The sequence below is a fragment of the Uranotaenia lowii genome, chromosome 3, assembly GCF_029784155.1.
Source record: "Uranotaenia lowii strain MFRU-FL chromosome 3, ASM2978415v1, whole genome shotgun sequence".
Lineage (NCBI taxonomy): Eukaryota > Metazoa > Arthropoda > Insecta > Diptera > Culicidae > Uranotaenia > Uranotaenia lowii.
In genome coordinates, this window is record NC_073693.1 from 310,474,396 (window position 1) to 310,488,829 (window position 14,434).

The 14,434-nt window shown below is 35.4% G+C and overlaps 1 protein-coding gene across 1 annotated transcript in view; it reads right to left on the reverse strand.

The window, feature by feature from the left end:
• The window catches only part of LOC129753721 (uncharacterized), an 85,311-nt gene extending 78,602 nt beyond the window's left edge, over positions 1 to 6,709 (reverse strand). The window contains 4 exon segments of the mRNA XM_055749566.1: positions 5,775 to 5,844; positions 5,937 to 6,216; positions 6,276 to 6,382; positions 6,443 to 6,709. Coding sequence (XP_055605541.1) covers positions 5,775 to 5,844; positions 5,937 to 6,216; positions 6,276 to 6,382; positions 6,443 to 6,605 — 620 coding nt within the window. The 5' untranslated portion in view covers positions 6,606 to 6,709.
• Positions 6,710 to 14,434: the final 7,725 nt, after the last annotated feature.

The window sequence follows — 14,434 nt, forward strand, 5'->3', positions numbered from 1 at the left end:
ACAAGTTCTCGCTTGTGGGGCGGACCACGCTAAGCCTACTAATGTGTGGTGGTAGATGCAACTTTATCTGTATCTACCACTTCATAGTAGTAGGCTCGTGAGGAACAAAAATTTGGTATGTGATGGTAATGCTTCTAGACAAATTCTACCCGCTCATCTTCACCATCTTTCATTTCTTCTAGCCTTCTATCCATCTATATAAAAAATTTCATAATCTTTAGATGTCCCTACTAAAAAGGACATCACTTTTCACCGCTAGGCCGATAAATCAAAGTAACAAACAAAAATTACGGTGGTTAATCTCTTCATAAAAAAAATATAAATCTACGTTTACACGTTACACATTCACTTCATAACAGATCACACGAAGCCATGGTGCCGGGTATGGAGTGAGGAGTTATTTAATTATTACATGTATCCATACTTTGGTAAAACTGCGGTGAATCTGTGCACCCATGGTGGATTATCAACATAACATTTAAAAATCATGCTCTGCTTGCCTTTATAAAACATACAAAAAAAAGCTTGAAGCCAACTTGTTAGTTTCTGATTTGTTGGAGTTTTAATAGAGCATTCAGAACTCTTTCTAAACAACTTAAACAGTATATTTAGTAAAAGCTTTTTTTCAGAACTACCTGAAAACCAATGTTTGAATCAAGATGCATTTCTCATGACCATAACAAAACAGTTATAAAACTAGCTACACTAAAAATGCTGAAGTAAAACCATAATAAAACTTTCAAATGCTAGTTGGCTTAATCAGTGTTACTTGGGATGTCGCAAATTAGAAAAAGGGAAAAAAATTAAATAACTACTTAAACTAATGCTGATACTAATACATATAACTATAATAAAAAAAAATTAAACTTAAAATTAAGATTGAGTAAGGAAAAATATTTAAAATGCTGGTGAGTTGTTGGTCGCGTATCAGCTAATATTTCTTTAAAATGTTGTAGAGATTCGGTCGTAAAAGTGTTCCGATTGTTGGTGTTTTTTATATGCTCTGGAAGGTTATTGTACTTTGTAGGACCTTTAAAAGAAATTCGTAGCTGTCTGAGGCTAGAAAACGATCTGCATCTTACAAGATGATTAGCTTGCCTAGTGATATGAAAACGTACACGTCAACGAACGAACGTCAAATTCTGTAAATAATTAGAGGAATTTAAATTGTCAAAGTCAAAAAGACATGTTTGTAAATCACATAATTGCGTTAACGGTTAGATATTGTGAGATCTATCAGAGTAAAGTAACTTGAAGAATTGCCGGCTGGGAAGATTCAAAATCGGTTTTTAAACATCGATTTTGTAAAACATGTAGCCAAGAGAGCAAGGATTATGCTGCTCTACCTCAAACAGTTATTAAAAAATTTAAATGAGAATGCAAAAACGCGGAATAAAATTTTAAAATGACATGACGCGGTACAAAGTTTTTCACTTTCCATATAATTCTACTAAAAGATGATATATTTTTTGCAGATTATCAATCGCCAGGTTATTTTTTCGTCTGGTAGGATTTCCAGATATTTAAAATTAACAGCTTTTTCAACATCATGTATTTTGTTTTCGTGAGATTGTGGGTAAGTATATTGGCCGAAAAATATTGGTGTAAGATCATAAATCCTTCTCCATATTTTTTATAATGGTATGTGGACATTTTTCCGAGTAAAAGAGAGCCATATCGTCCGCAAAAGACGTGGTAAACCATGAAGTGGATGTTTGCTTACGTCGTTTATTTATAGTAGAAATGAAAGAGGTCCGATGTTACTACCCTTAGGGACACCTACTTCAAGGTTCTCTGAGAAACTAAACACATCTTCTATAGAGACAAATTGTTTTCTACCGATTAGGTAACTACTGATGAGATCATAATCGATGTCCTGGATTCCATAGCGATCTACTTTATCGAGGAGAAAATTGTGATCAAGCGTATCAAAGGCTTTTTTGAGGTCTAAGAACAAACCACCGACAAGTTTTTTACAATCAATGTTTTCAACTATTGTATCTATACCAGTTCACTAATAGCAATCAGAGTGCTTGACCTAGATCTGAATCCATACTGTAGGCGATAAAGCACATTATTATCATTCAAATATGAATTCATTCTAACTATTAATAACTTTTCGAAGACTTTGCTGAAAACACTCAGAGTGGAAATAGGTCGATAATTATTTTTATCAGTAGGGTCTTCAGCTTTGAAGATTGGTGTGACTCTAGCTGTTTTCAAAATTTCTGGATAGCTTCCTGTTTCTTAAATATTGTTGAAACATTCCTAAAGAATGCGACCAAAGGACTCAAAGTGGGGTTTCAAGACATTAGATGAAAATTTATCAGGTTCACAGTTTTTCTATTTTTCTATGACTGAATCGTTAGCATAATGAAAATGAATGAAAATTGATCTATAGATCCGATAAATTCTCGACAAGGATCAACATTAATATTTTGGGCGAGAAATTTGCCAATGCCTGTTAAGAAGTTATTGAGTGTTTGACACACTTGACGATTAGTGTCGATTTGGACATCATTAACTCTGAGAGTGATTTTTGACACTTTTTTTGTTCTGCCCAATATTGAGTCAATTTGATTCCATAATTTCGATTGTTTTGTATTGTTAAGAATTTTTTCATAGTACGTACGCTTACAGTTTCTTTTACAGAGATCATATTTTTTTGAAACATGGGCGAGCATTACCTTGAGGTGCAAATCATCGGGATTATTTTTGACTCTTCTGATGTAATTATTTTTGAGTTTCTATCAGGGTCTACAGCATCCGGCAATTGAACTGCTACATTACTTCGGCAGTAATTATTTCGTTGCTATTGAACGATCCCTCGTCCCTTTGTTTACATGGCGTCTTAGCTATCATTTGATGTATGTGTTACTTTTGTAATCAGGTGTTATCCGGAAAAATGGATCTCGAAGAGAAACGTAGCGCTGTGGTTGCCTTGTTCCTAGCTGGCAAACGGCAGAAGGACATAGTTCGTGAGCTGTCCGATATACATAAGTGTGTGCAGAAGTTTTGTATACCGTACAGTTAAAAGATACCTGGAGTTAAAAGGTACCGGAAGTGCCAAAAAACGGTATAGTGAAGGACGCCGACCTACTGTGGTGACACCTGACATGGCGAAGATCGTCAAGAAACCTCGAGGAATCCTCGTCGTAGTGCCACTAAATTGGCAGAGGATCTCAACATATCGCATCGAAGTCTCCGTCGGATCCTGAAAGATAAACTTCAGACCAAGCCCTACAAGATTCAAAAGGTTCAAGACCTGACGGTGAAGCAGAAACAAGAACGGGTAAAAAGAGCGAAGGCGCTGCTGAAGAGGGCCGCGGAAGGAAGGTTGAAGAATATCGTGTTTACCGACGAGAAACTCTTCACCGTACAGCAGTTCGTGAATAAGTAAAACAACAGAGTTAGGTTGCTAGACAGATCATGAAGCTTGCGGCCACCCGGCGACAGAAACCAGCATCGGTGAAGGTTTGGGCCGGAATCACCCGTGATGGACGGAGTCCGCTGGTTTTTGTCCCTGAAGGAGTAAGATCAACCAAAATTGCCGGACCTTGTAAAGATCAAAAGACATCCATGGGCAATAGTTCAATGCCGCTTGACGCTTACTGTATGCTAAAACTGCGCTGAAACATACATTATACCAAAGATTATATGATTGGAAAAGCACTACTGGTGGTTGTTTGTCAGTGGTTAGAAATAAAGATTTTTTTTCCTCTTCAGTTTTCCTTATGCCGCCTTATATTCACAGCATTGATCTTGCGGATCAATTCATTTGAGTCTGGCTGCCTGGCATTTGTTTCCATCCTCCTTTATCTTGTGATGGGATAGAGAGAGACAAGAAAATGTATTTACTTTGTTTCCTCCAGTCATACGCAATGCGGTTGCGCTGGGTGGTTAATGCCGATGGTCTCAAATCCGGCAAACCGCTGCTGTCGTTCACATCCTATGCTTAGGGGCCGTTCACTAATTACGTAAGCACGATGTTGGATATTTTCAACCCTCCCTCCCCCCCTGGTAAGACAAAGTAAGATTTTTCGAAACCCCCCCTCCCCCCCTAGTAAGATCTTACGTTTTTTATTCTGTAAGAAAATGACAAGTTTTTCCAACAACCAGCTTGAAAATATTAAAAATATGTCATCCATGCTTCAAAGCAGAACACTTTTTAAGTAAAACTTAATAACTGCATTTGAAAAGCATAATTCATACAAAACAACAGATGAAATGTCTTAAAAGATTATAGAAAACATTAAGTTTTAAGGACATAACATGTTCGGGGTTACAATAATCTTCAATAAATTTCCACAATCGAATAGTATAAAATCTAAATTCCGATTTAAAAACAAGTGAGAGATCAGGTTAGCACAAGGTACCATAAAAAATGTTTTGTTTTTGAATTAAAAATCATAAAATTTTTTAATAAAATATCATTCTATGCTACTAGATTTGGTGCGAAAATGTTTAACGACAATTACGTTGTTAATTAACCTTAAAGCTGAGATTCACTTCAGCGATAAGCGATAAAGTTTCACGAGTTTTTTGGTAAACACTTTGTAATATTTGCAGTTGGTAGTGGCTTGTTTGGTATCACTGAAAAAACTGTCTAGAAATTTATTATCTAAAAGCCCCCATATCGTTTTTTTAAGACTTCTACTTGATGAAGTCGTTTTCGAAATCGAGGTTTCAGAACGCACCTTTTCCTTTTTTGTTTCTATAAATTTCTCAATTAAAAAGATTGTTATGATGAAAAGCGGATAGCGACGATTTTTTTAAATAATGTAATTCGGTGTTTCTGGTGACATGTTGCTTTGAATTGGTTCTCTATTAATTTTATAGAACTAGACACTTTGTTTTTTTTTTTAATTTAAACAGATTAAAAGATTTATAACATAACATCAAAAATTACCAATAGATATGTAATGAGAAGAAAAAAAACCGGAGTAATATGGTTTCGTATGGCTGTGACGAATTATCAATGTAAAATTTCTTACGTAAGATTTTTGGAAACCCCCCCTACCCCCCTAGTAAGAGATCGTAAGCAAATGTGAAACCCCCCCACCCCCCCCCTATGTGCTTACGTAATTAGTGAACAGCCCCTTATGGCGTTGATATAATGATAACTCACAACTGGAGCAAAGTCTGAATTTTGCGTGTACCACACTGTTAATAAAATCAACCATAAGAATCATATCACTACAAAATGTCGAAACACGCCTTTAAAAATAAGTGCTGGTCCTTCTTTTTCCACTCATTCCACAATCCAATTAAATCTTGCTTGAGTTTGCGGAATTGTTTTTTTATAAATACTCATTCTCGCACATTTTATTATGCGAACGATATTGCATTACAAATTTAAAAATATATTGAAAGGAGGGAAATACACCAGCCGCACATTGTGCACATTTTAAATTCCTCTCTTTTAAAATTTCTCCTAACCATGGGATCGGTAACATTTGAACCGACAGATTGAAAAAAAAAAATTTAAATTTCCGAATTCAACAATAAAGTATAGACCGTTGAACACAGCACTAGGAAAAATGACGAAATTTTTAAACACAATATTTTATACAGCACTTACAGTCCACTTACTCCAAATGTCTCAACAAACCAATAGATTTCAATTCAAAAAAATTTCTTTGTGAAATTTTTTTTTTGCTGTCTAAAACCAAACATTTAAATGCATATCAAACAATGATGAAGCATCTATTAGAGCAAATCATTATCAGGGTTGTTATATCAATTGAAGTCCCCACCACCACAATTAAGCTTACTCTTTAACAGCTCGCACGTATTCGGAATCGGAATTCAGTTGCGCATCCACTTTCGTCCCCATGGCCGTTTCTGCAAAATGGATGGAGATACGTATCGAATGTATGTGGATTGATCAAATCATCTTCTCATTAACATCCATCTCAGGTATGAACCGAACTCACCACTAATAACATCCAGCGCACAGAGTGTCACGTACGGATAGATATCGAACGCCTGACCACTCTCAGCTTTTTCCTTTAGTTGTTGCACAAAAATTGTACTCTGTTGATCGAATGTCTCCACGAATTGTTCCATAATTTTGAAATGGAACGTTGGGGTGATGATCTTCCTCCGGGAGTGCCACTTCCTTCCGGTGCTGGTAAGCAGTCCATCTCCCAGCCAGGGTCGCACGAAATCGTACTCGATCGATTTGTCCAGATATTTTGGGCTGCTGAGGATCGTCTACAGTTGAAATTACGTAAGAATTTGAGTTGTCCCAATTCAACTATCATCGAACTTACTTCAGCGATTTTAGCGTCCGTTACCAGGACGAGTAGATCAGTTCCGAGCCAAATTCGGCAACACTTCCCGTATTCCTTGATAATATTTCCCAGCTCGATAAGAAACTCTGTAACGAAGGTTTTTCGTTGTTTTAATACACTGAACCCCCTATCTACAAACAACCAACCTGCAGTAGATTTGTTCAAAAATCTGCCCCCATTCCCGATCAACGGATAAGCCGGAGGTCCCGGCAACTTTTCCCCGTAATAAATCAAATTTCCAAAGCGTTGATACAGGAACCAAACCAGGCCAACGGTGGCCAACACCAGGGTCGCCGCTAAAACAACCATCTCGATCACAATCCCAACTGGGAGCTGGGATCAAAAAAACTTTGCGCAAACGTCTATTCCCAACGTCCGAACTGAACTGTACTGAGCTGATTCAGGCGGGAGTAGTGGCCAAATTTTCGCAAAAGTTGTCTGATGTAATTTCCCGCCCCGTCACGCACGATTATCTCTCCCAGCAGAACCGCCATCATCATCCAGGCAGCCAGGCAGCAGCAGCAGTAGCAGCGTGAGGAGACGCGCGCCTCGCGGATTGTAAACATTATTCGGCAATAGGGTGGTTCAAAGTTTCGCAAAAATCCAAATTTCCTAAGAACTCTAGGGTTTTTTTAACCTAAAGTTATACGTCAGGGAACTTTATATCACATAAAAGGAATATATTGGAGTTGTTTAAGATATTGTAAAATCGAGTTTACAATCTACTGACCGAGATATTAACCACCTTAGAGTAAGATCTAATCGATTGATGAAAACTCTATGAAACACATGCTAAACATTTGATTATGATCAGTGAATTCTACCGAAAAATAGTCTCATGTTTATTTTTTCCTATTCTTTGTGTCGATTCCTTACATTTAATTAATTTCCCTAGATTTTAGTTAGGTTATTAAAAATATAAATTCTGGCTCCATCAAATGAGGCTTTTTTGTATAAGATTTAAGCCTCCCGCCTTCAGTCATGGCCAGCATTACGACCGATAAGGGGGTACTAAAATTAGTCTACACGGGCTACGTCTACGTATTGCCCAAGATAAGGCTCGCTGATTATTTTTTATAACTTTGAGCTCGACACAAATTCCTACTATCTATTTTTTTAAAGTTTTGGTCGCGAAACAACTCTCGCGGAAGCTTTTGGCATGGAATCACCTACTCACCATTACAGATCTGAAAGTTCAATTGAAGTGTCTACAATTGTTGAGGCCGGTGGCTTTTTTTGCACCTTTTGGCCGAAAAAAGCCGTCTTCCAAAAAGAATCCGCTGTATGTTAGAGCGTGATGATGTTGATAATTAAATAAGCAAAAAAATCAAACTGGACTATGTTGTTTCGACTAGCGGAAAGTTAGGGATTTCATAGTTGCCTAAGCTTTAAATGTTTTCCATCTTCAGTTATTCAGAGTATTGGGCATCATGCAAAAGCAGGGTTAGATGCAACATTTGTATAAATTTTTATTTCTACATATTGTAATAAAGTTATCATTGAATGATAACAAATTGATGATGACGTAGTTTTTAACATCGTAAAAAAGTTTTTAAAAGTTTTTGATTCTCATAAAAAAATTAAAATTATAATATAATTTTATTCAAATCACACAAAAAATTATAATTTCACAGATTTTTTTTTACAGATTTTATGGTTTTTCATGAATTTAATTTAAATGCTACTGGGATAGGCTTTTAACAGCAGATTCATGAAAATCTTATGACTATGGTCATGTCGATTGCATATTTTCAAGAAAAATAAGACTCAATGTTTGGCACGATTTTCTTATGAAATTTCTGAAAATAGAATCACAGGTAATCGTCACAAAATTGATGGATCGAATCACAGAATTACAAATGTTGTCTTTGTCGAGAATTCAGAATTTTAGTCGGAGACTTTGATGTTTAGTCATGTTGATAAAAAAAATCTAAAATCGTTCTCCCAATAAAAAAGAAATTTCACATGTTTATGGTTTTATTTTTATTTTTCCAGTATTTGAGTGCTAACACAGTTATTTCTATTAATTTCCAGAATAAAATAAAATAGCTCAATTTTGAAACCAATTTTATGAAGAGCATATTCAACTTAAAACTTAATCTTTGCTTAAAACAGAAAAAAATGATCCCACTAACGGACTTAGAAATGCCTGTGATCATCTGTAGCCTAACGTTTTTTTATAACTCTCCCGATCCTCTTTCATGGATTTGAATTTTAAAGTACTAGCACTAGCACTAATAAATTAAGAAAATACGTTTTGCCAATAAATAAGATTGCATCTACATGCCTTTTCTAGAACACAATAAATGCTTAAAATGCTAGAAAAAGTTAACAATTATTGTAAACTGTGTTCAGATAAACTGTTCAAGGTGTTGCTTAATATGAGTGCCGGTCAAATATATTTATTAATTTTCATATTCGGGTCTGAGCAGATTGAATAAATGTTAAAAAGATGAGCTGGAAAGCCCATAGTTTTAAATATTTGTTTTTTTCCAAAGCTGCAATTTACAAAGAGTTTCTCTTCACGGCAAGTGAGAAAGAAGATTGAAACGAAGAAAAAATTTTACAGAAAGATCATAATATAATATCTACACAGCAAATTTTTTTTGTTGGAAACCAGCAAAATTTTGCTGGTTTTTGTCCCGCTGACTTTCCAGCAATATTTCCAGCAATTTGAATTGCTAAAAAAATCAGCAAACATTAGTGCTGGATTCCAGCAATTCAAATTGCTGGAAATCAGCAATCCAGATTGCTGGAAACCAGCTATTTCTTTCAAAACATTCGGCTGTATTTGGTATCAAATTTATATTTTAATTCGAAATTAAGTATTAAATACTGGCTGTGCCTATGATTACCAATAAATGAGAATTATTCCTTTTTTTTCAATTATGTAGGTATTTATTTCCAAAACTATACATTATTTAATATACCAGCACCGGCGCTGCTCTGGGGTGGAAGTTTTGTGCCAAGGTGTTGACCACCTGAAATAAAGTTTTGATTAGTATCTTTCATGAAATATCTTCCTATCTAATGAAAACTCACCCTTAACTTGATGTCTGCAGACCATGGTTGCTATAATATAGAGGAAAATAAGAATAATTGATTAATCTATTCAAAGTTCGTGAAATAAATTCTCACCTTTTTCAGCGTACGAAAACAAACAGACTCCAATTTGACAACTCGATTGCTGATTTTCCAGCAAACTAGATCAGTTGCTGGAAAGTCCAGAAATTTGAAATCCGATTGCTGGATTTTCAGCAAAAATGACAAGAACACAACTGAATGCTGAAAAATCCAGCAATCAGTAAACCGATTGCTGGTTTCCAGCAAAAATTTGGATTGCTGAACATTTCCAGCAATTTTTTTTGCTGGAAATCGAGGCGAAAATTTACAGTGTACACAGTAAATTTTTGCCTCGATTTCCAGCAAAAAAATAGCTGGAAAAGTCCAGCAATCCAAACTTTTGCTGGAAACCAGCTAAGAAGATTCGTTTTGCTGACTTTTCCATAAATTGATACGTATTGCTGGAAAAGCAGCAATCGATCTGTCAGATTCGGCACTTGTATTTTTTTCGTCGGTAGATTTCAGTAAGTGGAAAAGGACTGTTTCCCAATGAAAAAATAAACATAACTTGACAAAGAAACATTCGGTGAGTAAATGCTTTAGCTTTAAATTAACATCACAGCAGATATTTTCTTATTTTACAGGTTAACTAAGAGATCAAATCTTCATGATGACTGACTGGAGGATGACTGATCGCAGATGATACACAGTAAACGAAAATTACCGAGTTCTGTAATTTTTTTACCGAAATCCTAACATGTGTAAATCGTTGAACTGTTCGGCAATTTTTTCGGTAAAAAATAAACGAACATCGGTAAATCAATTCTTCATTTACCGATGTTCGTTTATTTTTTACCGAAAAAATTACCGAACAGTTTAACGATTTACACACGTTAGGATTTCGATAAAAAAAATAACCAAACTCGGTAATTTTCGTTTACTGTGAAGGTCATGACAACATTCAAGAATTTAATCCATTGTAAATAATTCAAACGGTTTTTTTTTTTTAATAAAATGAATTATGTTAAAAAAAAATTATTTGGGAGCTCCCATTATGGGTCATAATAAAGAAGCAGTTTAAATACGAATCAATTTAAACCGAACATTTGTAGGTTTCTCGGACTCCTTTTTTCAGTTACTGATTTTACAGCAATTGAGATTGCTGATTGTTTCCTGCAAATCATATTGCCGGAAATTTTGTTGGAAAACCAGTGGGACAAAAACCTAAAAATTTTTGCTGATTTCTAGCACAAAAAAATTAGCTGTGTACACAGAAAATTTTTACCTCTATTTTCAGCAAAACAAATTGCTGGAAATGTTCAGCAATCCAAATTTTAGCTGGAAACCAGCAATCGGTTTTCTTATTAATGGATTTTTCAGCATTCGGTTGTGTTCTTGTCATTTTTGCTAGAAAATCAGCAATCGGTTTTCAAATTAATGGACTTTCCAGCAATTGATCTAGTTTGCTGGAAAATCAGCAATCGAGTTGTCGAATTTGAGTCTGTTTGTTTTCGTACGCTGAAGCAAGGTGAGACTATTTTTTACGAATTTTTTTTATTTTCCTGTATATTCTAGCAACCAGACATCAAGTCAAGGGTGAGTTTTCATTGGACAGGTAGATATTCCATAAAAGATACTTATCAAAACTATTTTTACAGGTGGCGGATGATTAACACTTTGGCACGAAGCTGCCACCCTAGAGCCTGTGTTAGAATTTTAAGGAAAAAATCGTGTGTCACTTCCATCTGTACCGTTGAGCCGTCAACACGTACGCCGGAGCATCGTATCGTTGCTGTGTACCTGCAGGAACATTTTACATTATTTATTTTTTCCTTACCTGTATTTCAATCAGCACTTTTCAGTGCTAAAATTATTTTCATTTTCTTTTATTCATATTTTCTCTTTTCTTTCCAGCATGGGGAAGTCTTCGGCCGGCTCAAGGGCCGGAAGAAAACGGATTGCTGAACCTAATCCAGGGCCATCTGCCAAAAAAGTTGAAATTTCCAATTCATTCGATGTCCTTCATAACATTGGTGATGAGGAAATATTCATATTTAATTCTGATAAGAGTACTAAGAAACCTTCTTCTTCTTCTTATACTCTTAAAAACGAAAAGATTCCACCAATAACGGTCACGATTCCTGACTTCAATGCCTTTCGAAAAGAAATCGTCACTTCCGTCAAGGATGTGAAGATTTCTTTTCAGATCGGTCGAAGGGGAACTGCTCGTATATTGGCGGAATCTTTTAATGATTTTCAAAAAATTTTAAATTATTTGAATAATAAAAAACACCATTTTTTTACGTACGACACTAGAGGTGATCGTCCTTTTAAAGTTGTACTTCGTGGTCTCACCGGCGATCAGACACCGGATGAGATCACAAATGAATTAAATTCTTTGTTAGGTTTTTCTCCAATTCAAGTAATTCAAATGAGGAAAAGAACCAACACGAATAATACCAGTAGTGTTGGTTTTGCTCCTGAACTTTATTTGATCCATTTTAAAAAGGATCAGGTCAATAATTTGAAAATTTTGGAAAAGGCTCGTCTTATGTTTCATTGTCGAGTAAAATTTGAACCTTTTCGTAAATCCCATACCAATTTTTTACAAAATATTACGCAATGTCGTCGTTGTCAAGCTTTTTGTCATGGCACTAAAAATTGTAGAATGAATGCCAGATGCATGTTTTGCGGCTCATTCGATCATGAAAAATCTAAATGTCTTTTTGGTGGTGATAAGCCAAAAACAGAATTTTTTAAGTGTGCGAATTGCGCAGGTAATCATTCCTCGAATTCTCTAGATTGTCCCGTTAGGGCAAAAATTGTTGCTTCTAGGAAAAACCCCAAAGTTTCCAGAAAAGTTTCTTCTCCTCCTTCCTCTTTTTCGTCTACACACGTCAGACCGGCAAACAACCTGCCTGTTCGCAGTCAGCCTCGGCCTACATTGGAATCACGGCTGGGTAATACCCGAAGTGATTTTAATGTTACCTGGGCTGATTCTGCGCCACAGACTCGTTGTTTATCGTTCTCAGAGGTGGTTGAAAATGGGTTGCCTTCTCCAGGCATAAATAATAAAAATGGGAAAAAACCAAGTCTCAACGTTCATGCGAAGGCTTGGGAAAATCCCCGAAATTCAAATACTTTTTCTTCTCCTTCCTCTTCTGATTCTAACAATTTTGTTGATTTGGGTGAGATTACTGAGGAAAAATTAAAATTTTTGCATCAAAATTTAATGGAAATGATGCAACTTATGTTGAAAGCAATTTCAATGTTTGAAGCTTTCCAAACTTCTTTTAATTATGCTAACAAAATTGTTATGACTTTACGATTCCCTCATGGATCCAAATAGATGTTTAAATATTATGAATTGGAACGCTAGATCTTTGCTGGCTAACCAAGACGAGTTCTTTTTATTTTTGAAAACTCAAAACATACATATTGCTGCCATCACTGAAACTTTTTTAAAGCCAGACAATAACTTGAAAAGCAATGCTTTCTTTAAAATTTTACGAAATGATCGACTTGATCGACAAGGTGGGGGTGTAGCTATTGTCATCAATAGTCGTCTCAAATTTAGACTTCTTCCTTCTTTCAATACAAAAGTCTTAGAAACAATTGGAATTGAATTAGAAACTTCTATGGGGAAAATTATAATTGTTGCCGCATATTTGCCTTTTCAATGTAGCGGTGAACAGAAAATTTTTTTGAAGGGAGATTTACAAAAACTCACTAGAAATAAATCTAAATTTTTTATTATTGGTGACTTTAATGCAAAACACCGATCTTGGAATAATATTTCATCAAATTCAAATGGGAATATTTTGTTTAATGACTGCTCTGCAGGTTATTATACTGTTGAATATCCTAATGGGCATACTTGTTTTTCTTCAATTAGAAATCCCTCCACAATTGATTTGGTTCTAACGGATTTAGGCGAGCATTGTAGTCAATTAGTTACTCATGCGGACCTCGATTCAGACCACCTTCCAGTAACTTTTTCTTTATCCCAAAGTCCCATTGAAAACCCTTTAAAATCAACTTTTAATTTTCAAAAAGCTAACTGGGAGCGATATATGAATTTTATTGAACGTAATTTAGATGTAAACGTTCCATTGAATTCAATAGAAGATATTGATTTGGCTGTAGAAAATTTGACAACTTCAATAGTCAATGCTAGAGCCGCTTCAATACCTAAAGTTAAACATAAATTTAATCAACCTTTAATTGATGATGATCTTCAGTTTTTGATACGACTGAAAAACATTCGTCGACGCCAATATCAACGTACTAGGGATCCTTATTTGAAATTAATTTATTGCGACCTTCAAAAAGAGATCAAACGTCGTTTAAATTTCATTCGTAATGAAAATTTTGCTAAAGCAGTAGAGGACATAAAACCCTACTCAAAGCCATTTTGGAAATTAACTAAAATTCTAAAAAAGCCCCAGAAGCCAATTCCTACTTTGAAAGATGGGGATAAACTTCTTTTAACTAATTCAGAAAAAGCTCAAAAATTAGCCCAACAATTTGAGTCTGCTCATGATTTTAATTTAAACGTTGTAAGTCCAATTGATGGTCAAATTTCCCTACACAGTTAGAAAAATCCATGTAGATTTACATGCAGCTGCATGGGTAGAAGGGAATCGCGTTATTACATGTATTAATACTGTTTGTTACATGTAAATTCCCAGTCCCATTGATATTGATTGTTTACTGTAGATTTACATGCTCAACCTCTCTTTTATTGATGTTTTGTTTAAAGGAGTGTTTGAAAATAATAAACAAATCAACGATATTGATTAATAAAGAACCTTTATTCAGTTTGTTTGCATACACTTCACCGATCTTGTCGACTTGACACAAACGCCTGTCGGTGCTTTTCAATTCACCCAGCGAAGGAAACGACGACAGGCGCCGGAAAAAATGAATCCCCCGTAGTGATTTTCTGCAAAACAACAAATTTACAATAAATACAAACTTAATGCACACACATACCTTCATAAATAGTATTGCATTAAGTTTTCACGAACGTTACTGGCTGGAAATCTTGTACGCACCACCTCCAACTCGAACAG